At 48.4% G+C, this 27,223-nt stretch overlaps 1 protein-coding gene across 1 annotated transcript in view; it reads left to right on the top strand.

Moving 5' to 3' along the window:
• KATNAL1 (katanin catalytic subunit A1 like 1) overlaps positions 1-27,223 on the top strand; it is a 386,354-nt gene that overhangs the window by 163,824 nt on the left and 195,307 nt on the right. The window contains exon 7 of the mRNA XM_085621654.1: positions 20,563-20,721. Within this exon, the coding sequence (XP_085477780.1) occupies positions 20,563-20,721 (159 nt within the window). The remainder of the gene's footprint in view (positions 1-20,562; positions 20,722-27,223) is intronic.

Raw genomic sequence — 27,223 nt, 5'->3', positions numbered from 1 at the left:
GCTGGTTTCACTCGGGGATAGAGAGGTGGTCCCCGTAGTGTCCCTGCCCCCGAACACTGCTAAATATCAGCAGAGGGTGAGAATTAATGGGGAGGAGGTGGAAGCTCTGAGAGACACAGGGGCCAGCATGACCACTGTCGTGCGGCGGCTGGTGTCCCCAGACCAAGTAGTCCCCGAGGAGTTCCATCCGGCCGTATTGGCTGACGGCAGTTTGAGCCACTATCCAGTGGCTCGTGTTCCATTCGAGTGGGGAGGAGTCAAAGGCCTATTGAGAGTTGCTGTGAGCCCTGCCTTGCCTGTGGGGTGTTTGCTAGGGAACGACCTGGAGCACACCAAGTGGAAGGATGTCGAGTTTCACGCTCACACCGAGATGCTGGGATTACCAGGGTGGACTTGCGTGAGCACGCGGTCCATTGCTGCCCGGCATGGAACTCACCTGGGGTTGGAGCCTGGAATTATGGCCCAACCCACAGCCAAACGTGGAAAGAAGAAGGTGGTGGAGGACATGCCCCGTGAGTCGGATGGGGAGGCCACAGAGGTGCCCCCGGAGTCCGCGGAGGTAGATGTCGTTCCTGTGAAGGACTTGCCGACCCTTGCTGACTGGCATGTGGAAGGAGGGCCTACCCGGGAGGAATTTTGTCAGGCACAAAGGGCGTGCCCCACTCTTGAAGGCATGCGGCGGCAGGCCGAAGCCCAAGTGGCCAGTCAGGAACTGGGAGGTTATCATGTGTATTGGGAGGATGGCCTCCTATACAGTGAGCCCAGGGTGCCGGTACATGGATCTTCGAGGGCCATAGTGGTCCCCGAATGTTACCGGGCCTTCCTGCTGGAGTTAGCGCACAAGATACCCTTAGCCGGACACCTGGGCCAGGACAAAACCTTTGCACGGTTAGTCCCCCATTTTTATTGGCCCAGGATGAAGATTGTCTCAGACACCTTTTGCAAGACCTGCAAGTCTTGTCAGGCTAGTGGCAAGACTGGGACTAAGTTGAAGGTCCCGTTGGAACCGCTCCCCGTGGTCTGGACCCCTTTTGAGAGGGTCGGTATCGATATTGTTGGGCCATTGGACCCTCCGACCGCAGCGGGACACCGATTCATCTTGGTTTTGGTGGCCCACGCCACAAGGTACCCAGAGGCTATTCCTCTGAGGACCATCACTGCACCGGTGGTGGCGCGGGCACTGTTGGGAATTTTTACCCGAGTGGGATTCCCGAAGGTCGTGGTGTCGGACAGGGGCACGAATTTCATGTCGGCCTACATGCAGGCCATGTGGAAGGAGTGTGGAGTGACCTACCGGTTCTCCACTCCTTACCACCCCCAGACTAACGGACTTGTAGAGCGCTTCAATAAGACATTGAAGGGGATGATCCGAAGCCTACCAGAAGGCTTGAGGCGGAAGTGGGACGTCCTCCTCCCCTGCTTGTTATTCTCCTATCGGGAGGTACCGCAGAAGGGAGTCGGGTTCAGCCCGTTTGAATTGCTCTATGGCCATCCCGTTAGGGGTCCCCTCAGTTTAGTGAAAGAGGGGTGGGAGAAGACTTCGCAGAAGCTTCCCCGAGACATTGTCAGCTACATGCTGGCGTTCCGCAGCCAGATGGCCAAGCTGTGGAAGGCAGCCACAGAGAACCTGGAGGCTAGCCAGACCGTGATGAAGGAGTGGTATGACCGCAACGCTCAGACGGTCGAGTTGGACGTTGGACAGAAGGTGTGGGTTATGGAACCTGGGGAGCTTTGTGCCCTCCAGGACCGGTGGACTGGCCCGTTCGACATTGTGGAGCGGCGAGGCCAGACCACCTACGTTGTGGATGTGAAAAACCCCCGTCAGCCCCTCAGGGTGCTCCACGTCAACCGCCTGAAGCCGCACCATGAGCGATCGGAGCTTGCTCTCCTTATGCTGACGGATGGGAGCGAAGAGGAAGAGAGTGAAGCTCTTCCTGACCTTCTAGCGGTACAGGAGAAGGATGGTTCGGTAGAAGGTGTAGTCCTCTCCCCATCCTTGACCCCAGAGCAACAGAGGGACTGTCGCCATGTCCTGGGGCAGTTCGCCTCGTTGTTCTCCCTCACGCCTGGAATCACTCATCTGTGTACCCATGATGTGGACACAGGGGAGAGCCCCCCGGTGAAGAACAAGTCTTACCGGCTCTCCGACCGAGTGAAGGATAGCATCCAGCATGAGGTGGCAAAGATGCTGGAGCTGGGGGTGATAGAACCTTCCAGCAGCCCGTGGGCTAGTCCAGTGGTGTTGGTGCCGAAAGCGGCCCCACCGGGTACGACGCCAGAACTTCGGTTCTGTGTGGACTACCGGGGGTTGAACTCTGTCACGAAGACAGATGCTCACCCCATCCCACGTGCAGATGAGCTGGTGGACCGGCTGGGAGCAGCCCGGTACCTCAGCACCATTTACCTGACATCCGGATATTGGCAGATTGCCATGGCCGACGGAGCACGGGAGAAGACTGCGTTCTCCACCCCAGAGGGCCACTACCAATTTCGAGTCATGCCCTTTGGGCTCAAAAATGCTCCGGCCACATTCCAGCGGTTAGTGAATCAGGTACTATCTGGCCTGGAGTCCTTCTCAGCAGCCTACTTGGATGACATAGCTGTCTTCAGTAGCAACTGGGAGGACCATCTGCAACACCTCCAGGAGGTATTGCAGGCGTTGCAACGCGCTGGCTTAACCATTAAAGCCAGCAAGTGCCAGATTGGACAGGGATCTGTCGTGTACCTGGGACACCTGGTGGGCGGAGGTAAGGTGCAACCCCTCCAGGCCAAAATTGAGACCATCTTGGCTTGGGAGCCCCCCAAGACCCAAACAGAGGTCCGAGCTTTCCTCGGCCTCACTGGGTATTACCGCCGGTTCGTCAAGGGTTATGGTACCATCGTGACACCCTTGACGGAGTTGACCTCAAAGAAACAACCTCGCAAGGTCATATGGACAGCTGCATGCCAAGAAGCCTTTGATACGCTGAAAGATGCGATGTGTACTGCTCCAGTACTAGCAACACCCGATTTCAGCAAGGAATTTATTGTACAGACCGATGCCTCAGAGCACGGCATAGGTGCGGTGCTCTCGCAACTCAACACCGAGGGCCAAGACCAACCTGTGGCCTTCATATCTCGAAGACTCCTCCCTCGGGAACGGCGATGGAGCACCATTGAGAGAGAAGCCTTCGCGGTGGTATGGGCTCTGAAGAAGTTGAGACCATACCTCTTTGGCACTCACTTCCTTATCCAGACCGACCACCGCCCCCTTCGCTGGCTCATGCAGATGAGAGGCGAAAACCCCAAGTTATTGAGGTGGTCCATTTCCCTACAGGGGATGGACTTTCGGGTGGAACATCGGCCCGGAGTTGACCACGCCAATGCTGACAGTCTCTCCAGGTTTTTCCGCCTTAGTGAAGAGAACTCCCTAGAGGTTGGGTAGCTCTCCCCTCTTTCGGCTGGGGGGGACGCATGTTGGACCTGTCAGCCCTAGGGTGGTCTCCCCGTCTATTTTTGTATCGTGCCTCATTTTTTCCACCCTCATTTTTATGTTGGACTAGGTCTCCGGGCGCCTTTTCATTGCCAATCAGTGTTAAGGTGCAGGTGCTCCCTTCTCCCAAGATGGCTGCCACAGACCCCTGCTACTGCAGGGTGGTCGTTTTTCATAGTAGCACCCTAGCTGCCAGGAGCTGGCTGGGACCCACAACAATGTTGCGACACCAGCCCGCCTTTTTGTCCCATAGGTAGAGTGGGGAAGCTCCTGGAATGTGCTGGAACCTTCTAGAAGGGAGGTGGGGTTTTACTTTTGCCGCCTTGGCTAGAGGTCACCTGACCTAGGGCTACTTAAGAGTGGGAGGGAAACTTTTGTGGGGAGTTGGCCATTGGGGTGAAGCAGAGCTGGAAGAATCCACCAGGAGTGTAGGCGGTAGGGCCTAGCCAGGGACTTATGCCTCTGAGAGTGACAGGATTTAGGTACTGCCTCTTAAGTGAGTGAGGTGCCCTGTGAATCCCACTGATCTTGCCCAGTAGTAGGAGGACCCAGAGACTCCCTGCCAGCCTGACTAGGAAGGATCTAGTCGCCCTCTCCATTCCTACCCCCTGGAACAGAACCCCTTAAGGGCGCCAGATACATCTGCGCCACAAGACTTCATCTGTCAACTGAGAACTGAAACCTAACTGTAAGAACTGAGACTGCATGACAAGAGCGAGCTGTAAGCCTTGAATGCCAGAGCTGAGACTGCGTGTCCAAGCTGACCTATCGAACTAAATGCTAAGCCGATTGCCAAGCCACCGGGGATCGACCAGGTGCTAGCGCTGTGACCCCCGCGCTCCCCGCCCTGGTCGGAGACCCCCGGCAGCGTGCTCCGCTGAGCACCATATCCCCATCCTTAATTTGAGCCCCCCCCTTGCGACGACGAAGCCAGCGCACGCACCGCCGCGGCCTGGAGGCCTGGAGAAGTGCCCTGCTGTGTCGCGAGGCCCAGGAGAAGCCCGGGGCCCCGTCGCTGCCGTCGCAGCCGTGTGAGGAGGTGCGCAAGGTCGGGGCCGAGTTCCCCCATCGTCGTGAGGACGGACGCCTGCTGACGCCGAGACGGAGGTAAGCCCGGAGGCCGAGATCCCCCCTGGTGCGCCCCCTGCTGGTCTGGGAACCACACCGCACTTGGCCCGGGTTGTCCCCTCCGTGGGAGTCCCCTCCCCTGCCTGCGCGACGGAGAGACCCCGCCGAGGGATCCGTTCCGTGTCCCCCCCTTCAGCGAGACTGAGTGCGGTGCCTTACGAACTGCACCGGAGCGTAGAGACTTGCTCCTCGAGTCCTGTTGCACTCCCCGCTGGAAGCCTCTACCAAAGTACTGACTAACATTACTCCCGAGAGGCGCTTTTACTTCACCGGCTCCGCTGCAACGGCCTCGGAGTCCGGTACGAGTAGTACGTTGTGTTATATGCTCTGCTCAAAAGTATATACCTGCAAATGATTACGAGTAGTACGTTGTGTTATATGCTCTGCTCAACAGTATTTACCTGCAGATGATTACGAGTAGTACGTTGTGTTATATGCTCTGCTCAAAAGTATTCAAATGCAAAGGGTTACGAGTAGCGCGTTGTGTTATATGCTCTGCTCAACAGTATTTACATGCCAAGGGTTACGAGTAGCGAGTTGTGTTATATGCTCTGCTCAACAGTATTCACACGCCAATGGTTACGAGTAGCGCGCTGTGCTATGTGCTCTGCTCAAACGTATTTACATGCCCATGATTACGAGTAGCGCGTTGTGTTAGCGGTTCCGTCTGAAAGTGTTACGTGTCATCCATTCCGAGTAACGCTTTGTTTTATATGCCTTGCTTCACAGACTCAAGTGCCATTGAATACGAGGAGCGCTCAGTGCTACAGGCTCCATGTTGATATACCCAATGTCACCCATTACGAGTATTGTGCTGTGTTAGACGGCCTGTTCAGGGAACGACCTCTCTTAGCGCGCACAGCGCTATATTCACCCTCACTTAGCCATCTGCCGTGGTTGTTGTTCTGACTATGTCTCGATCTGCGTTCAAGTTGCTTGTAGTGGTGTAGTGTAGGCCTGAGCACTTCCGTGCACCAGCTTGCTTGCGGTCTGGTTCTCGGGGCTTTGTTAGTTTTGAGAGGAGCCAAGGTATATGTGCAGGTGGTGATCCAGGCATTGAAGTAGAAGATGGATTTGGGGATGTTGTTGTGTCGAGGTCAGTGGTGTAGGAGTTCAGAAGACCAGGACGCCTCTGAGATCTTGTTCTAGCCCCTATGGGAAGATTTGCTGATGGTGTTTCTGTGGTGGTGTGGGATGGGTATGCTGAAGTTGATGAGGGTGCGGTATCACTAGGTGATCTGTGTGGGTTTTTCTACTATGATGTTGCTGATGCTGGCAAAAATGGGGTCCAGTACGTTTATGCAGTGGCGGCTCACCGAGGGAGTGCTGCTGGGTGGTGGGGCGAGGCGGGGGAGGGGCAGGGTGGGGTGTAGTGGAGTCCGACATACAGGAGTAAGGTAAGTAATTAAATAAATAAAACAATTTACACTGCGCGGTGAGTGTGTTGGATGTGTGAGGTGCATTGGGAGAGTGCGAGTGGGTGCATGTGAAATGGTAGGTGGCGCAGGAGAATGCACCTTCAGCGTGGGTGACAAGGTGCAGCAGCAGCATTGGGAGATGCAATCTGGATTCAGGGTGTGGATGGTCATGGTGGAGTAGCGACGGTGTGTGGCAGGTGGTTGGGAGAAGGAACAGCGGTCCTGACGCAGTGCATGGGCAGGACCTGGATAGACGAGCTTGCCTATGTTGCGCCAGCGGTGCACCTGCTGCTCGCGTTGGCACTGCAACCTCCATTAAGTGAAGACAGGTTTGCTGGGAAACCAGGAATGTCACTTCCTGTGCAGATGGATGATGAGTGATCCAGTGATTCACTCCCTGTACAGATGTATGTTGGGAAATCCAATGATGTCTCTTCCTGTACACTGTTGACTTTAGCTGAGAGTCAAAGTGGACTCTTGAGACTTAGACGGCTAGTAGGGAATACCCTATATGTTACCAGTAGTAAATGGGGAATAACCCCTATTGCTAATGTGAGGAGGGACTGGGAAGAGACTTGCCATAGAAACACTAGAGCCCTGATCTCAGTAGTTGTCTGTAAATGTTGTATTTTTCCTTTGTGTGGGTAGCTGTAGAAATAAAGTACTTCTCTTTTTTCAGTGAGTATTTGGCTGGACAATGATTTATTGCTGCATGTATTATTTTGAGTTTTGAACCCGTGTTCAGTATACTGTATCAACACCTACGCACCTTCCCCAGTTCCCCCATCGAGAGAGAGCCTTGGACTGCTCGTGCTACGCTAACCCTGAATGTCAAGTGAGAAGGGGTACTTGGCCTAGTTACTCAGAATACATAGTAAGTGTGGCCTGGGACATCAGGAGTAAAAGGCCCCAACCCTCATGGTTGGACCCTGTAACCTCTACTTTCCCTATGGCCCTCTGAAAGGGGTTCTGACACTTACCTATCCTTCATTGGCAAGATCATTGAAAAGCTGTCCGCGTTCGACTCGTATATCAAATCAGAGCTAAGCATCCCTTGCTTGGCTACCAATCTGGCTTTAGATCATGCTGCAGCACAGTGACCTTACCTTACACAGCATAGATACATTTTATCTGATCATAAATGAAGTTCACCCCTGCTTCCTGATATTGCTGGACCTCTCAGCTGCCTTTGTTACGGCTGAACAGCCAACCCAAATCCACACCCTGTAGTCTTAAATGGGATGTTCGAGGCATATGAGCTGCAGATTGTACACTTAGCATAGATCGCCATCTGGTGTTGGGACCGGATGTTTGCAGTTTGTTTTTGTTCTTTGGACAGTCTTTGGAAGTCACGAGTTCGGTGACTCCTCCTTCGGTCCGTACTGCGCATGGGCTTCGGCTCCATCCTCAGATTGTTTTTTTCCGCCATCGGGCTCGGATGTGATACTTCGTGCTCCGGCTTCGAACTTCTACGGTTCCAGCCTCGACGGAAAATCCTCATTTTCTCGAGTTTCTTCATCATCATCTTCATCTCTCGAAGCGGCACTTTTCTCCATCCCGTACATTGGCACCGGCATTCGGGCCCTCCTCGACTCCGGTCCCGGCCGATGGAAAGGACTCCGTTCAAAAAGTGCCCAAAATGTGGGTCTAAATTTCCCCACACCGACCTCCATCAGGTGTGTAACCTTTGCCTCTCTCCAGAACACGAGGCCAGAGACTGCCCCGCCTGTAAGTCTTTTCGATCAAAGAAGACCATCCGGGATCGAAGAGCTCGACGCACCATGGCGCACTCATCGTCCGCAGCTCCACCGGACATCTTCGGAGACGGCGCCGAAGCTTCGGGGCAACTACACACCGAGCAGGAGGACGACGTCGTCAGCGCTTCCGAGGCCGACGACTCCGACGTGGAGGACATCACACCGGCGCAGCGGGTCGTGAGTACTGTACCCCCTCCCACCCCCGCGCCCAAACCCAAAGAGACTCAGGTTACACCCTCGCCTGCAGGCCTGGGTAAAACCAAGCACAAAGCTTCTATCACCCCACCTTCGGGCCCGGTGTTGAAGCCTCAAAAGTCTCACGGCAGCTCGGGCTCGAGCCAGCCGACGCCTGGTGCCGAAAAACAGCATCCGGCACCAAAGAAAGTAATACCCAGCTCGACTCCGAAGCCACCGGTGCCGAAGCCTGGACTCTCGGTGCCGACCAAACACAAACACAAATCTGTCGGCACCGACGCTCCGGCGCCGAAAACTCCTTCGACGCCGAAAAAACCGGAGGCCCCAAAAAAGCATGGCGCACAGAAACCATCGAAGCCCTCGGCTCCGAAATCATCGGCGCCAGCGGACGATTCGGCGCCACTGGCTCTGTTTACACCAGACCCTTTGCAAAAGACTCTATCTAAAGATCCAAAGACTGGGCTATTGACTTTAGTTGTCAAGAAAAGACGCCTTGACACTCCGGCTCCTCCTCCACCACCCCCAAACGGAAGGACTCTGCTACTTCTCCCCTCAGAGTGCCCTCCCCACTACCTCCTCCTCTGCCTCCTCCACCCCCTCCCCCTCCCAGGTCTGCGCCACCTTTTCCTCATTACTCCCCGACCCCGTCCCCAGATCCGGATGACGGGGACCCGGATTATGACCCGGCGGACGCCCCAATGGACCCCACTCCACCGGGGACCCCAGACCCATGGGAAGACTACCACAACCCTGACATACCTGATATGCCTCAGGACGACCTATACCCATCCAGGCCGTCTCCCCCAGAGGACTCCTTAGGGTTTCATCACTTAGTGCAGAGAGCAGCACACTACCATGGGGTGGACATGCACAGCGAACCAGTGGAAGACGACTTCCTACTGGACACATTTGACATTCAGGACAAATCCACGTCTATTTTGCCCATGCTTAAGGGTGTCACCAAGCATGCTGCAGAGGTGTTCAAAGACCCTGTCAGGGCCAGGGTACTGAACCCTAGAATAGAGAAAAAGTACAAGGCGGCACCCACAGACCCTGCATACATTAAGGGCCCTGCTCCCTTAGATTCCCTAGTTGTCTCCACAGCTAGAAAGCGGGCTAACTCCCAGTCCTCAGAAGAAGCCCCACCGCCAGACAAGGAATCAAAACTTTTAGACGCGTCTGGCAAATGCACCGCCTCCCAAGCTGCAAACATGTGGCGCATTGCAAATACACAAGCACTACTTGCGCGCTATGACAGAGCACACTACGATGAACTTGAGGCTCTTATGCAGCACCTTCCCGAAAAACACAAGCGCAAGGCTCATGACCTGATACAGGAGGGTAAACTAATTACAAACACCTCCATTAAGTGTGCCCTCGATGCAGCCGACACTGCTTCTAGAGCCATAAATACCAGTGTCCTGCTTCGTCGCCATGCCTGGCTCAGGATCTCAGGGTTCAAGCCTGAAGTCCAGGCGTCCATACTCAATCACCCTTTTGACCAACAAACTCTCTTTGGGCCAAAGGTAGACGAAGCGTTGGAAAAGATGAAAAAGGACACAGACACAGCAAAGTCTATGGGGGCACTCCAAACACAAGCCTCTAAACGTTCCTTTCGACGCTCATCCTTTCGTGGCACAGGCAGAGGCTTCTCCACCGATAGCGCCTCTACCTCCTACAAGTCCCCTCCTCAAAATAACTTTTCAAAGGGCAATCAAAGGGGTGGTTACAGAGGCAACAACAATAAGGGCAGGGGCAAAACTAGCACCACCCGTTCTGCCACCCCACCCGCACAATGACTTCCCTCCGCTCCCCCCAGACCATCCCACTCCGGTCGGGGGCAGGCTACAAAACTTTATCCACGCATGGGAGTCCATAACATCGGACAAATGGGTGACCCAAATCATTCGGTCAGGGTACTGTCTCGAGCTAACATCTACCCCACCCAATATCCCACCAAGGCACCGTCCAATGTCTCAAAAACATTCCACACTGCTCAAACAGGAGGTACTCTCCCTCCTCCAAAAACACGCTATAGAGCAGGTCCCCGTCAATCAACAAAATCTAGGGGTCTACTCCCTATATTTCTTAATACCAAAGAAAGACGGGACCCTCAGGTCCATTCTGGACCTCCGGCCTCTAAATGCCTACATACATTCAGACCATTTCCACATGGTCACCCTACAACAAGTCCTCCCGCTCCTCTGTCAGGGAGACTTTCTCACTACCTTGGATCTGAAAGACGCATACTTTCACATTCCAATACACCCCTCTCACAGGAAGTACCTCAGGTTCGTGGTGGACGGGCAGCATTACCAATTCACGGTTCTCCCCTTCGGGGTCACCACCGCACCACGGGTGTTTACCAAATGCCTAGCGGTAGTAGCAGCACACCTCAGACGTTAACATATTCACGTCTTCCCTTACTTAGACGACTGGCTCATAAAAGCCGCGTCCTACCACCAATGTGTGCAACATACAAACAGCACCATTCAACTGCTCCACCGGCTAGGCTTCACGGTGAACTACCAAAAGTCCAACCTCATACCATCTCACACAAAGCAATATCTCGGGGCCACAATAGACACCTCCAAGGGTATTGCCTATCCAAACTCAGCCAGAATCACAAGCATTCAAGCCTTACGCAAAACATTCCTTCCTCAACACTCTCTTCCAGCAAGAGTGTTTATGAAGCTCATAGGAATGATGGCGTCTTGCATTTTCATAGTGCCCCATGCAAGACTCCACATGCGTCCACTTCAAGAGTGCCTAGCACAACAGTGGAACCAGGCCCAGGGTCAGCTGACGGATCTGGTGTTGGTGGACGGCCGCACACATCACTCTCTGCAGTGGTGGAACACCACAAACCTTTCCAAAGGGCGGCCGTTCCTGGACCCGGTTCCTCAGGTGATTCTAACAGCGGACGCATCGCTCTCCGGCTGGGGAGCGCACCTCCTACACCTCACAATGCAAGGTCTATGGACGCCACAGCAAAAATCGCTCCACATCAACCATCTGGAGCTCTTGGCGATCTTTCTAGCCCTAAAATCTTTCCAAAAACAGATTTCGGGCAAAGCAGTCCTCATTCGCACAGACAACATGACTGCAATGTATTATATCCAAAAACAGGGGGGGACACACTCTCCCCAGCTCTCCCGCTTAGCCCAGAGCATATGGAGATGGGCAATTCCCCAAAACATCTTTCTCCTGGCACAGCACGTTCCAGGCGTACAAAACACCATGGCAGATCTGCTCAGCAGACAAACGCAATAACTACACGAATGGGAACTGCATCCACAAGTTCTTCACCCATTCTTCCAACAGTGGGGGCATCCTCAGATAGACCTCTTCGCCACCCACGAAAACAAAAAATGCCCAAGCTTCGCCGCCAGATACCCACACCCATTGTCCAAGGGCAATGCGATATGGATGAACTGGTCAGGCAGATTTGCATACGCCTTTCCACCTCTCCCACTAATTCCATTAGTGGTAAGGAAGCTACAACAACACTCCCTCACACTCATTCTAGTAGCTCCGACGTGGGCCAGGCAGCCGTGGTACACCACACTACTTCAACTATCAGTGGTACCACATCAAAAACTGCACCTATCCCCATGCCTCCTAACCCAGAACCATGGAGAAATCAGGCACGCGGACCCAGCTCAGCTCAACCTTGCGATCTGGCTCCTGAAATCTTAGAATTTGGATACCTTAACCTTCCCCCTGATTGCATGAACATCATCATGGAAGCCAGACGTCCTACCACTAGAGCATGCTATGCCGCAAAGTGGAAAAGATTTGTAATTTACTGCCGTAACAATACAATCAACCCTTTAGATGCATCCATACAGCACATCATATGCTATCTGCTCCATCTGCACAGGTGTAACCTGGCATATTCATCCATACGCCTACACCTAGCAGCGATCGCTGCTTATCTACAAAACAGACAGCATTTATCACTGTTCAGAGTGCCCGCTATTAAAGCCTTTATGGAAGGCCTTAAACGAGTAATTCCTCCCGGGGCACCACCTTCCCCTGTATGGAATCTAAATTTAGTTCTTACACGGCTAATGGGTCCGCCCTTCGAACCAATGCATAAATGTGAGCTACAGTTTCTCACCTGGAAAACAGCTTTTCTCGTAGCTATCACTTCCCTTAGAAGGGTTGGTGAAATACAAGCGTTCACTATACAGGAACCCTTCCTACAAATACATCACAGCAAGGTCATACTTCGCACAAATCCGAAGTTTCTGCCCAAGGTCATTTCCCCCTTCCATCTCAATCAATCGGTGGAATTACCTGTCTTCTTCTCGCAACCTCAATCTGTTGCAGAAAGGGCTTTACACACACTTGATGTTAAGAGGGCTTTGCTGTATTACATACAAAGAACGCAACCTTTCAGGAAGACTAAACAATTGTTCGTCTCCTTCTCCCCACCACATAAAGGCAACCCCATCTCTAAATCAGGGATAGCTAGGTGGATTGTAAAGTGCATACAAATTTGCTATCAAAAGGCAAAAAGAACATTATCTGTTCCGCCTAAAGCCCACTCTACAAGAAAGTTAGGGGCTTCTATGGCTTTTCTAGGGAACATACCCTTAGTTGACATCTGCAAAGCAGCCACATGGTCAACACCGCACACCTTCACAAAACATTACTGTGTAGATGTGCATTCCAAGCAGCAAGCTAGGGTGGGCCAGGCTGTACTAAAGACACTTTTTCAAACCACTGCAACGGATACCGGTGGTCGCCGCTAAGGTTGGGTACTGCTATATAATCTATGCTAAGTGTACAATCTGAGCTCATATGCCTCGAACGGAATATGCTACTTACCAGTATGCATCTGTTCTTGGCATGTAGAGCTGCAGAGTTGTACACGCCCACCCGCCTCCCCGGCTACCTGTATCCGTTCCAGTACATCTTATTTAGATACAACACACATGGGTTTCTCACTGTTATTACTACGCTCCATCATTTCCCTGTTGGCGAAAAACAATCTGAGGATGGAGCCGAAGCCCATGCGCAGTACGGACCGAAGGAGGAGTCACCGAACTCGTGACTTCCAAAGACTGTCCAAAGAACAAAAACAAACTGCAAACATCCGGGCCCAACACCAGATGGCGATCTATGCTAAGTGTACAACTCTGCAGCTCTACATGCCAAGAACAGATGCATACTGGTAAGTAGCATATTCCTTACCGGCAGTGTCCTTTTTTCTGTGGTTCTGCTCCTACCTGTTAAATCAACACCAATTTGTTCACATGGACACCACCTGTTCCTAAAAGATCCCTATTTCTTGCAGAGTATCCCAGAGTCCATATGGGTCTACATAGAGCAACTTGAAGCTATACACATAGATAATAACATCAAGATTCACTAATAGCTAGTACTAGTTCCGTCTTCTAAAGAAAGTGGAAACATATCTTCCAGAAAGTGGCTTCAGAACTGCTGTTCAAGATAATGCCCTGCTCCATGCCCTCCCAGACTTCACACCAGCACTCTTTAAGAACATCTTACACGCTGATGCACGCATTATCCTGGGTCGGAAGAAATATGACCTCTTTCTCCAGTATTGGGGTGTCTTTCATAGATTCACATGCTTGAATATTCCCCGTCGTCGGAGTGGGAGTCCCACGGTAAATAATATAGCAATATATACAGTCATAATATATATACATATATACATATACATAAGTAATCATATAAAAACAGAGATATAAGTAAGTGATAAACATCAAGAATGTCCCTATATGAAATCTCCATAGAGATACATGGAAAGAGAAAAAAGACATTCGCAGTCTATCTCTGTCATTATGTTAGTCCAAACTACGGCCAATCAGGCGTCAGCCCCTCTCTAGAACCTTCTCCTCAGAGCTCCTCACCTCAGATTTTCTACCGCACGTCGTGTGAAAGGGAGTCTCTCTGAGCTCTGCTCAGTTTTTTCTCTTCAGGATGTCTTCAAGTAAGAAGTCTTTGTTTAGACCTTGTTCTTCTTGTGGAAAGCTACGTTTGTTCTCAGAGGATCCACACAGTAAGTGTATTTACTGTCTTTACCCGGACCATGAAGTGGGTAAATGTAAATTTTGTAGAACTTTTTCTACAAAAACTCTGAAAAACAGGGAAGGCCGTCTCTTATTGTGGCTACAGAGACTGAAGGATAAAGATGAAGTACTTTCTGAGGTAGAAAGTTTTACTTCTGGCCGTTCCCACACCGCCTCAAAGCGCAGTAGTGTACAGGATTTACCATCTCCTTTCCTTAAAAAGAAGAAAATGTCTCTGACTATGACATCTGCCACTTCTTCTACATTGACTACTGCTTTGTCGCCCACGAGACTTAGTTCTCAGGCTAGTGAGGCTTCAACTTCCCAATTTTCAGGCAAAAAACTGGCTTCATCGTCGACGAGGCTTCCGTCGACAAAATCCGCAGTTTCCTGCTCGTCGACGGTGACCCTGACGACGACGTCGGCATCAAGCGCGTCGACGACGGTTCCGTCGACGTTGTCGGAGTAGACAATGATGATAAGTACTATAAAAACTGTGTCATCTATATTACCAATTGCATCGTCGTCGACGAAGAAGGGAAAAATCTCGTCGATGTTGCCATCGTCGACGAAGATTGGGAAATCTGCCTCATCGACGTTTACGTCGGCGATTGACCCGTCGACGAGTGCTCCGTCGACGAAGAAGACCTCGTCGGTGTTCCCGTCGACGACGATCCCGTCGACGACGATCCCGTCGACGCTAGTCCCGCCGACACTAGTCCCGTCGACGATGGTTCCGTCGATGACGATTCCGTCGACGAAGATGTCTTCAATAGCCTCTTTGCCTCAGAGTCCGTCGATGGCTGTCTCGTCAGTGAAAATAAGGATTAAAAAGACGACTTCTGCGCAGAGGTCATTGAAAACCCAAATTTCATCCACGTCTACAGCGCCTACTTTGTCCTTTGCCGCTGTTCCTTTATTAGCATTACCACCGAGTACTCGATAAGATATGTCGGGTCAGGTTGAATCGTTGGAGGATTCCCACCTTCCTTCACCATTGTTTGCCACTGACTCAGATCAGGATTCAGAAGGAGGTTTACCTGAATCGTTTGGGACGGCACACAGTCCCTCAGATTTAATAATAAAATGCCAAGAAGAGAGTAGTGATGATGAGGAGCAATTTTATCAGGAAGAAATTCCTACGGAAAGACAAACTACGACACTACCATTGTCGCTGATAACTAACCTTCAACTCATGTTGGATGACTATAATCGAAGGTTTCCTTTATCACCACAAGAGTCTGTGGTTCCGCCTACTCCGGTAGTACCAACAACTATATCGGAACCGGTGCCGGCTCCAATACCCTCTGTGGTAATACCTTCAATACCACTACGGCATTCTTCAACCCGGACACTCCCTCCTCATCATACTGATGAAGAAGAAATTCCGCAGGACAGGGAGGATGGTGAAATTCTCGATGATGGGGGCAATGATGCCGATGATGATGATGATGATGGTATGGCGGAGTGGGATGACTATCATGCCCAAACACCATCTCCCTCTCCTGTGCTACCTGGTGACTCGCCACCTGTTGATAATTGAATTCATTTGGGAGGAAAGAAAAAAGATTATGATGACTCCAAATAGTCTTCCGGCACAGGTGCCTAGATTAGAAAAGAAGTACAAATCACCAGTAGGAGCGCCAGCGTGCCTCACTGGTCAAGCGAAGCCGGATTCTGTAGTCACACAGGCAGCGCAACGTCGGGCTAAAAACCCTGCATCTACGATCACTGCACCACCTGATCGTGATGGACGTCGTTTGGATGCCATAGGGCGAAAGTTTTCCTCGATGGTGTCTACCATTGTGAGAGCGGCTAATGCATTAGCCGTCTTAGGTCGTTACGACCGCCAAGTATGGGCAGATATATCAGCGCTAGTTGATCAACTACCGGAACCGTCAAAGAGCGAAGCAGTAAAGCTGCTCCAAGAGGGAGAGAGCACATCTGCAGAGATAATAGACTGTGCAGTTGATATCGCCTGTACGGGGTTCCGTCAACTTGCTGGAGCAGCAGTATTGCGCAGGCAAGGTTGGTTGCGCTCAACATCCTTTCGTCAGGAAGTGCAGGCACGGATATTGGACATGGCATATGACGGAGAGGCTTTATTCGGAGATCATGTGGATGAAGCTCTCCTGTCGATAAAGAAAGATACGGACACTGCTCGCTCTCTGGGCACATTACAGTTTCGAAAACAGCCCTTTCGGGGTGCACGCGGACGTGGCACCTCCTCTAATTTTCGAAGAGGAAACAACCAATATCGAAATTATAACCAGGGTTCCAACATTGTAGAAAGGGGTCACACCTTAGAGTTCACCGAATTCCCTCCACCCACACCACCTACCGGACCACCACCGCCTCATATCAAGGAACTGTTACATCAATTTTCAACTTCTAATAGACAAGGGAGCTATAGAGGTAGTACCAAGATCTCAAAAAGGAAAAGCATTTTAATCCCGATTTTTTCTTATCACCAAAAAGAACGGGGAATGGAGACCCATTCTAGATCTGAGGGCTCTCAACAGGTTTCTGAAGAAACAATCCTTTCGCATGTTGACGCTTGTAGAGATCTTGCGATTACTCTCACAAGGAGATTTCATGGCAACAATCGATCTCCAAGATGCATATTTTCATATCCCCATACTACGACAACATCGGAAATTTCTTCGTTTTCGAGTGGGTCGGAAGGATTTCCAGTTCAAGGTACTACCATTCGGCCTACGCTCGGCCCCATGAGTGTTTACAAAGGTGCTAGCCCCTGTCGTAGCGTTCCTACGTCTCCAGGGTGTCCAGATCTTCCCATATCTGGACGACCGCCTCCTAAAATCACAATCGGAAGTGCAACTTCGACAGCATACACGTCTTTGCAAGGAGGTGTTTCGCGCCTTAGGGCTCTCCATAAATGGCACGAAGTCCCATCTACAGCCTTCTCATCACAAAGATTTTCTGGGAGCAACTTTGGAGACAGTGTCAGCAAGGGCATTTCTCTCCCAAGACCGTCTTCAAAGGATTCTCCGTCTGGTAACCCTTATCAGATCAAAAAGATCAGTTTCTGTAAGACTGTTAAAGTCATTTCTGGGAATGGCGTCATCATGCATTGCATTGATCCCTCATTGCAGATTACGGACACGCCCCATCCAGGAAGAACTGGATGTTCAATGGCGTCAGGTGACGGGTTCTTTCAACGATCTCATAACCGTCACAGATCGGATGAAGTCGGCGCTGAAGTGGTGGACACAACCGTTAAATCTAATGGAAGGCATTTCATTTCTGTCAATAGTACCAGACATGACAATAACAACAGACGCCTCTCTAGAAGGATGGGGTGCTCATTTGGAGGATCTATCAATCAAAGGAAAATGGACAATATGCCAAAAAGCCTGGCACATCAACAGGCTGGAGCTCATGGCTATATTTCTGGCTCTCAAATCCTTTCTACCTTTAATCCAAGGAGAATCAGTCCTAATACAGACAGACAACACAACCTGCATGCACTACATCAACAAGCAGGGCGGAACAAAATCTCTGAAACTGTCTCGACTAGCCCAGTCGATCTGGGATTGGTCTCTCAACCATCACATCACGATTGCAGCAGTTCATCTACCGGGGGTATCCAATATCCTAGCGGATTCCCTGAGCAGGTCCTCCTCCTCGACCCACGAATGGGAGTTACATCAGCCAACTCTAGAGATGATATTTCGACGATGGGGTCGTCCACAGCTGGATCTCTTTGCCACACCAGAGAACCGCAAATGCCGAGACTATGCAAGCTGGCATCCCCATCAAGGGTCACGGGGCAATGCCCTTTTGATGAACTGGTACAATCTGTTTGCCTACGCTTTTTCTCCAATCCCACTCATACCTCGTGTCCTGTGGATGATGCGGAGGCAACCTTGCCATCTACTTCTAATAGCCCCCCGTTGGCCTCGGCAAGCATGATTCTCAGAGTTACTCCTAATGTCTCAATGCGAACCAATCCTTCTACATCCTCGTACAGATCTACTTACAATGAGCAAGGGGAAAATTTGTCATCCGAATCCCTCCTCACTGAGCTTATCAGCTTGGAACCTGAGCACTGTGAATTTGCCCATTTAGACTTTCCACAGGACTGTAGAGACATCTTGGCTCAGGCGAGGGCTCCTTCTACGGTAAAAACGTACAAATTGAAGTGGAAAAGATTCTGCCACTGGTGTGCAGCTAATGGGGTTCACCCGTTTCACTCCACGCCACAACAATTGCTACCTTTCTTCTGGCATTTAGCTAACTCCGGATTGTCTCATGCAACCTTGAGGGTTTTTCTGGCGGCAATTTCCCGTTTCCGTCAAGATGGTTCGACGTCCCTTTGTTCTTCAAGGATTATCCATCAATTCTTCAAAGGGTTATTTCGCAAATTTCCTCCTGTTAGACGCCCGCCTCCATTGTGGCATCTAAACATCGTATTGGCACAACTAATGAGGCCACCGTTTGAACCTATTCACAAGGTCGAGTTGAAGTATCTAACATGGAAGGTGGCTCTTCTTCTGGCACTAACGTCTTCACGTCGTGTCAGTGACATTCATGCATTTACCATAAATCCGCCTTTCCTACAGTTCAAACCAGATTCTGTAGTGTTGCGTATAAATCCAACTTTTTTGCCTAAAGTGCCTTCAGACTTTCATATTAACGAACCAGTGATTTTGAAAACCTTCTTCGCTAATCCTCAAACTCCTGCGGAGCAGAGATTACATTCCCTGGATGTGAAACGATGTTTAAAGTTCTACATCAGCAGAACAGCTTCTTTACGGAAAACTGATCAACTCTTCATAGCTTATGGACGCTATCACAAGGGACGTCCAGTGACAAAACCAACTATTGCACGTTGGGTTTCAGCAGCCATCGTCTTCTGCCATCAAAAGGCAAACAAGCCATTGCAGTCACCAGTGAGGGCTCACTCCACTAGAGCGATGTCTTCTTCAACCGCATTATTTGCTGGAGTGCCTTTACATCAGATCTGCAGAGCAGCTACGTGATCAAGTAGACATACGTTTACAAGACATTACTGCATGGCAACTTTAAACGAGGAGGATGCTGCAGTTGGGCAGGCAGTGCTTCGCAATCTTTTTAAATAAGGTGAGCCTCTTCCTTCCCTCCTCCATATTGTTTCCATTTACTGTTGAGATAATGGTTCATTTACACTTATATAGATATTCATTAATATCATATATATAAGGATATTGATTGGCATTACAACTGTTTAGTGCTGTTATAACTATGGAAACAATAATAATTGTTACTGCTGGCTATTCTATATTCAAGCATGTGAATCTATGAAAGACACCCCAATACTGGAGAAGAACAATTGTTACTTACCTGTAAACAGGTGGTTCTCCAGTATTGGTGTCTTTCATAGATTCACATGCGACCCTCCCTCCTCCCTTCAGAGGCTCTCTTCTCCTCATACACTCTAAAGTCACTTTGGTGCTACGAAAATCTGAGGTGAGGAGCTCTGAGGAGAAGGTTCTAGAGAGGGGCTGACGCCTGATTGGCCGTAGTTTGGACTAACATGATGACAGAGATAGACTGCGAATGTCTTTTTTCTCTTTCCATGTATCTCTATGGAGATTTCATATAGGGACATTCTTGATGTTTATCACTTACTTATATCTCTGTTTTTATATGATTACTTATGTATATGTATATATGTATATATATATTATGACTGTATATATTGCTATATTATTTACCGTGGGACTCCCACTCCGACGACGGGGAATATTCAAGCATGTGAATCTATGAAAGACACCAATACTGGAGAACCACCTGTTTACAGGTAAGTAACAATTGTTCATTCAATGGCCCCCATTACCAGCCCACACCATCTTCTAAATCAGCTGCATCATTTACAAAGCCATCCTGAACAACACCCCTGCTTATCTTGTGAAGACGCTCACCATCTCTGTTTGTTTGATCTCGACTCACCCGCAGGCAGGCACCCAGGATCAGGAACAGCATATGCCCATAATACTGCCCCTGTCCTTCTCTAAAAAGCACTAAATCACAATGCACTAACAATCCAGAATCCAGAAATCAGCCTCCTCGTCTATTACTCACTGACTGCTTGCCTTTGACCCTACACAGTGCTCCGCTGCCTTTTTGGCTTGGTTCACACTATACAAATAGCACATACATACATACCTAAATACTTGCTAAACACTAAATAGCAATATCCTTTGTCATCAACAGAAAAAATATTATTTTATTGATGATTTCTCTTTCCTCCATACACACTGCATGTTTTGTTTCCCAGTGGTTTATATACTCTTGATATTCCAACGAAAAAAGGAAAGCTGTAAATAAATTGGCAGTTCCAAGTATGCACTTTGACAGATCAAAAATTAACTTTATCATTTGTATAGTTTATTTTTCTGTGTATATGCGTTCCTAAATTTGAAATTGTTTATGCTGTTAAAGTTTCAATTACAACCGCATTCTTTGTTATTACATTTTTCATCCATTGTGGTATGTTGCTATTCTATGATTTCTTTCCTGTATTTTATTTTATATTATTTTAGGGTGTGCTGATGGTTGGACCTCCGGGGACTGGTAAAACCATGCTGGCAAAAGCTGTTGCCACAGAATGTGGGACAACCTTTTTCAACGTTTCTTCTTCTACACTGACATCTAAATACAGGGGCGAGTCTGAAAAATTAGTGCGTCTGTTGTTTGAAATGGTAAATAATCCTATAAAGAATATCTTAAATGTATTTCTTAAGGGAAAAAGATGGCAATACTGAGATGGTAAGGCTAGAATAAGTCTAATGGCATTCAGATTCATTGCATTCTGAGCATATATGTAATACTCAGTGCCTATATTTTAGGTACAAATGCAAAAAGAACAGATGATGGACGGAATGCTGAACATATCAAACATTCACCCCTGGTCACAGATATGCGTTAACTTCATTGTTTTTTTGCTCGCCATACCATTCCAGTTTCAACCCAGACATATGTAAATCCGCATTCCGTCCATCATTTGTTTGCGCAGTATAGTTTATATACAGTACACTCACTTGTGTATGTTAAATGTTAGGATGTAAATTTGCACATTCAGGCTAACCCATATATTGCTTTTTGTATTGTCTATGTTACTTATTCTTGGCCCAGATGGTTGTTAAGAGGCTAGTATATTTGCATGCTTGAATCATTTCCTGCCATCAGACCTGGAGTCCTGGTAATGTGTACATGTCCCTGGTATGTTAATAATAATACTTAGGAGTTAAACCGTATTAACAACAGTAGTGTTTATATAATAGCATATTGAAAACTGTCCAAATTAGTTGAATCTTCTGAACACTCCACTCACTCAAAGGCCACAATGTCATTCTTGAGTCCAGTGCAGAGCTGTACTCTCCAACTCCCATTTAAGTTTATTTATCAACTTATTTACTTTGAAATTTCCTTAAAAGGTTCCCAATCCAATCAATAAAAGTACAAATGCTCAAAACAGCAACATCCACTGTTTTCATATTAGCCAAAAATAGTTTCACCTCCCTGTCATATGTCTGTTTTTTTGGATAAATAGTCAACCTCTAGTGAAAAAATGTCAAGGAACCATGAATGTGATGTTTGCTTGTTGTGTCTTCTTGATTCTGACTCCATCAACGTCTATGTCATTTGTCACAAAATGTCCTACAGGAAGGTAAGAGACTGGGGAAGGATTTGCTTCAGGGCTAAGAAAAGATAAATCAACACTTCTCCTGTAGAGGAAGGTCACCATTCCACCCTCTCTTTTTTCCTAGGAGACCAGCTTTTGCCACTTCTAAAGGTGAGTGGCCAGCAACTTGTCATCGCTGGCAGTCCCTATCTTAGCCGATGTCGAGGCAATCCGCATTGAGGTGTATGGCATCGAGGAGCAGAAGGTCGATGTCAGGGCATGCACACATGTTGACATTGAGAGGGTCAGAGGTTTTTAGGTTGACGTACCTTTGAATTCGGTGGGATATTTCGATGTTGCAAGTTCCTCGTCTCTCAGAGTCTCTCCCTCTTCTGCCAGAACTGTATAATCATATATTCTGATACCAGGATAAGAATTGTTCCTTTTGCAGCACCAACCTCTCCACAGAAAACCGAACCACCTCTGCAGCCTTCTTCAGAAGTTTCCGGGCTTCTTCTTCTGTCTCGTCAGGGGGATGTCATGCCTAGACAGGAGCATAGTCGAGAATCCAGGGAAAGATTACCATCTTTCCGATCTCGTAAGAGATGCAGGGAAGAGGAACCAGAACATATGTCTCGATGCAGACATAATGATTCACACCATTCTGAGTCGTACAGTGAAAGGAGAAGAGGACAGCACCGGTCTTCCAATCTGTTGTCAGGTTCTGCAAAGATGTTTAATCTTCAGGCACTAAAATAATTTTTGAAACCATCTAGACAAAACCACAGGCTCGGCCCATTATTCTGTTGGTCCCTGATTTATTGGAATTCATGATGGAAACCTTCACAAACGCTTTCAAGTTTGAGCTGCAGAGAGTCATCTGGAAATGAAATTCAGAACTGCTAGGGTTCTGAAAGATTTCATACCAGCTGATTCATTAGTGGTAGCAGCAGCTGAAAAAGAAATTTAAGGCAATTGGTTTGACATCTCTCCATCTGCCGGAGAAGGAAAGAGGAAGCTGGTATACCTTCAAGAAGAAGATTTGCCATCTGGAAGCATTGTTAAAGCTGCCAGTTATTCTGCTTTGTTAAGCCACTATGATCTTTCTCTTTTGGATTCAGTGAGTCAATTCACGGACTGTCTCCCAAAAGAAAAATGGGGCGACTTTATGGAGGTGGCCAAGGAAGGAATTGTAACACCTGATAGCACAATTGGAGTAGCAAAGGACACTGCGGACCTAGATCATGTAGATTTTTGCCATGGAATGTTCATGAGGCGTTCTTCGCGGCTTAGACTAACATCGTTAACACCCACAAGCTTAGCAAAAGATGTTGAAGTTACCATCTAATGGTTCTTTTGGGTTGAATGAGGCGATCCGTAAAAACAAATATTTACATATTTGGCTTATAAAAGCTAAAGGAATTTCTGTTTAAATTATTTGCAAAGGGTAAACAACACTCACGTGCATCTATCTGGCGAAGCAGCTAGGGCGATCCTTTCAGGAATAAAAGTCTTTTGTGGAAGAAGTTGCAGTCGGCATCCTTCAGATGCCTCAAAGAGGCCCAACAAAACACTCTGACACCACTGATGAGTACCCCGGTGAGTGGGAGTATTTCCAGCCATCTCTTGGCATGACAGGAGATTACAAAAGACCTATGGGCGATAAATATTGTGTAGAATAGGTACAAAATCAGATGTTCTAGTTCTCATCCTCAGATTTCAACAAAGGGCTCAAATTCTATAGGTCTGCCTAGCTGATTTAAGAACCATGACCTTCAAGAAACCCCGTCTTGGTTACAAGTTGGACATCCCTACTTGCAGAGGAGAAAACACGAAACAGCTGGGCTGAGACTTCAACAAACAGCAACCTCACAGTGACAGCAGAGTGCTCCTCTGAACACAGAAGTGCGTGTGCATATCTAATAACAGCATTCATGCTTTTGTGCCGAGGCCTCAGCCAGGCTGACATTGTTTATCCTCTTGTGATAGCTGTGTCGCCTTATGGACAAACAACATTTGCACAATGTACGCTTGGGCCTTGTACTAAATGTTCATGGTGTCATGATAGTGGACCTACAAAGCGGAAATGTAAGCAATGTGGCTTCAGAGAAACTAATCCTGCACTGTCATGCAAGCAAATGTGTGCCAAAAGTCATTGTGTAAAGAAGAAGGCAACTTAAGAAACGTGTGCGTGTGAAATGGCAGTGTTTCTTTCCAGGCGTAACCCAGCCACGTGACACCCACTCCTCAATGTAAGTCGGCTAAAGCTATCCAACACTAATAAAAAACAATGGTACGTGATATATATATAAATATATCCATACAAAAGACGCTAAACATTTTAAAAGGCAACTGTACTGTTTGAAGCCAAAGCCTTCCGAAAGCCATAATTAAAAATATAAAAAACACAAAAGAGGAATTGAACCCATTGTTAATTTCTTCATAATATTTATTTTATCTACAGTCTAATTGACAAGCATAGGAACCTGCTGCATGATTACCATGATTCAGTAATCAAGAAATCTGAAGCAGTATAACTCAGTAAATAATTTACTTACCTGCTGGTTTGAAGCGATCTGAAGATGCACCATTCTAACTTGTCTGTCACGTTTAAAGTTTTTTTTCTGTAGCAGTTAACTGCATAGTCTAACTTAATTGTATTCAACATAGCTGATGTGGGGCTGAAGCCCATTCACGATGAAAGGGAGCGCAACCAATTCAAAATGACTGCCCTTTACCCGAAGTTGAATTCACCAGGGACGGCTGATCCAAACCTACGAAAAAGAAGCCACCATGATAGAATAGAATTCTCATAATTTCATTAAAAATCTGCGCTTCGATAGTATGTGCGTAAAACGAAAACACACATTGCTTTATCCCAATAGAGTTATTTGGAAATCCTCTTTTATTTTTATTCAAAACCCATTTGTATGTGAGCTGATCCAGCCATTCATAAGGAGAAGTACTTTAAACTTTTACCTATTTTGCTAAAATATATATAGAGCGAAATTGGCCCAAAGACTTTATTGCACTTTACATGAGCACAAGATTATGTTGCACTAGATTAGATTATTATTTGTTTATGTGTGTGGTTTTAGACACGAGAGATTAAGTGATTAGTCCAGAATCACAGATTGTTGAGCCAAAGCCCGACTCAAACCTGTTTTATTTAGTACCACAGTCAGCAGCTTTGTTCATTAGGCCACCTCATAAAATAAGAAGTGCATTAAGTACAGTGCGGGGAATGCTTTTACTGTCACTGTCCACTCAGCCTTGACTGCTGTGAGTGTGGCATGCTATTTGCTGAATAACCAGCCTTTGATCATTCTGAATTACATATTAATTTAGGCTCAGAGCTGTTATTCTGTAGTATGCTATACCCAGAAGGAAAGGATCTGGCTCAGCAGTCGGAGCTTCTGATTCGGGAGCTGGGAACAGTGTTCAAGCCTAGCCGTCGGCTCAACATTCTATGATTCATTGCAAATGACTTTGTCTTCTGCCTGGTCTCTACTAATTTAGAGTTTACAAAAAAAACAGCAATGTCTGAGGAGCAGTCAAGCAGTGTTGTGGAAGGGGTGGGGAGAGACGGTACTGGGAGATTAAGTGTGAAGCAGTATTTTATATTAAAAGAAAAAACAAGCAGACCTCTGAGAAGTGGTTGAAGGTTGGCAAGCAGTGAGGGGTGAAGGTGTAGCCAAGGAAGGGAAGTGAGCGTTAGCAAATATAAAGAGCAGCTGTTCATAATTACGAGGAGAGGGAGCAAGCATGGGCTTGAGTGAGTTCCTGAGCCCAAAAGAAAAAAAGAGTGCTCAAGCAGTAACACCACATGTAAGAGGGGCAGTCCTCATGGGAGGTTAAAAAAGAAAAAGGAGGGACTAATGACCATATTAACCAATGAAAGGCAGCCATTTACAGAGGACAGTAAAACGAGCCAATTAGAAAGATAGGTGTAGCTTAATGCCCATATCCTGAATACAGCATGTCTCAAAGAGATAACGCAAACGCTGCCTAGGTGAGACCTAAACAGCTGATAAAAGATGATGGAAAGTCCATTGGGCCCCGGGGTCTTGCCGAGCGAGAGGGCCTGAACTGCGCAACTCTTCACGGGGATAGAGAGAGTCTCACTAGCAGGTGCTCAGATACTCCTCTATCAGTGTGGGGGAGACATTGTCATACTTGTAGAGGGCTTGATAATAGTCATAAACACCCGTTGTTTGTCCCGCTCAGTGATGGACCGTCCGTTGTCTCCAGTCTGGAGTCTCGCGATATGTACCCTACCCTGTGCTTGGTGGAATCTGCGAGCCAACAGCATGCCTACCTTGTTGCCTCCCTCATAGTATGTCTGCCCCAGTGCCAAAAGGGAGTGATCAGCCCTACTGGTTCTGTGAACTCTTAGTTGGCCACGCAAAAGAAAAAGTTGCCGTTTATTTCTGCCGAGGGGGCTACCTGATCTTGTTGCTCCATGGCCTTAATCTATGCTGTGAGATTGGATTCCACTATGCGGGCCTCTCACTTGGCTATGGAGGAGATCAGCCCCTGGAAGGTAGCTTTGAACCCATTCGAAGGTGTATGGAGTGAGGTATCGGGCAGGGCATTGAGCTCGCAGTATTCACACTATCCCCTTACAGATCACGGCTACGTCTACCGGAACGCAGACGAGCTGCAGGGGTAAGTGCCAGCACAGTGGACCCCGACAAGAGGAGATGCTGTCAGACCAAAACAGTTCTATGTGAGTGTGATCACATCAGATCTCCACCGTGTTGAGGTTGCGAAGGAGGGAATGGGTTACAAAGGCATGATTAATACAAGAATACGATGCATGGACATAGGAATAAAAGGAGTAATCCCACACGTCGGGGTGTTTTTAATGCCAAGCTTCCATAAACCCCAAGTCTGTGATGTCCCTCTTAAGCTGGGCGGACATAGCCCCAGTGGCCCGAAAGATGACCATGTTTCTGTCCAGTTCAGCATCCCACACCAAATTAAAGTCGCTGCCAACGATAATGTCACCCTGCACCATCGCTAGTTGCTCACGCAGAATGCATCAAAGGTAGGAGTCCTGTGCAGAGTTTGGAGCAGAGATGCTGAGAAGTGTGAGCGGCTGTTTATCCCAAAGCATATGCAGTGTGAGAAAGTGCTCTTCCTTATCATTCGCCATCTTCGAGACAGAGGAACTGAAGCCTGCTTTGCATAAAATGCCCACCCCATGTTTTAGTGTCAGTGTATGCCCTATAGTGCAATGGGTATTTCGGGTAGACCGTTCTATGTCCGTCCGCCCCATAAGGTGGGTCTCCTGGAGGAGGACAACATCCGGGTCATGTCTCAGTATGTACCCACAGATATATTTGCGTTTGTTCGGTGAGTAGAGACCGCGGACATTGAGGGAGAGCAATCTAGTACCCACCGCTAGCGTCATAGTTCAGAGGAGTTTGTGGTGGCAGTGCAATGTAAGAATAACATCGGGGGCGAAACTTGGGGAAGAGGAAGAGATCCAGCACCATCCCACACCTTCTCTTTGCAGCATAGAAGGTGACTGGGCAACAAAATAGTCCCATGCGCTAGTATAGTAGGCAGGCGAT

This window comes from Triturus cristatus, chromosome 8 (assembly GCF_964204655.1).
Source record: "Triturus cristatus chromosome 8, aTriCri1.1, whole genome shotgun sequence".
Taxonomy (NCBI): Eukaryota; Metazoa; Chordata; class Amphibia; order Caudata; family Salamandridae; genus Triturus; species Triturus cristatus.
This window is presented reverse-complemented; position numbering and strand designations above follow the sequence as displayed.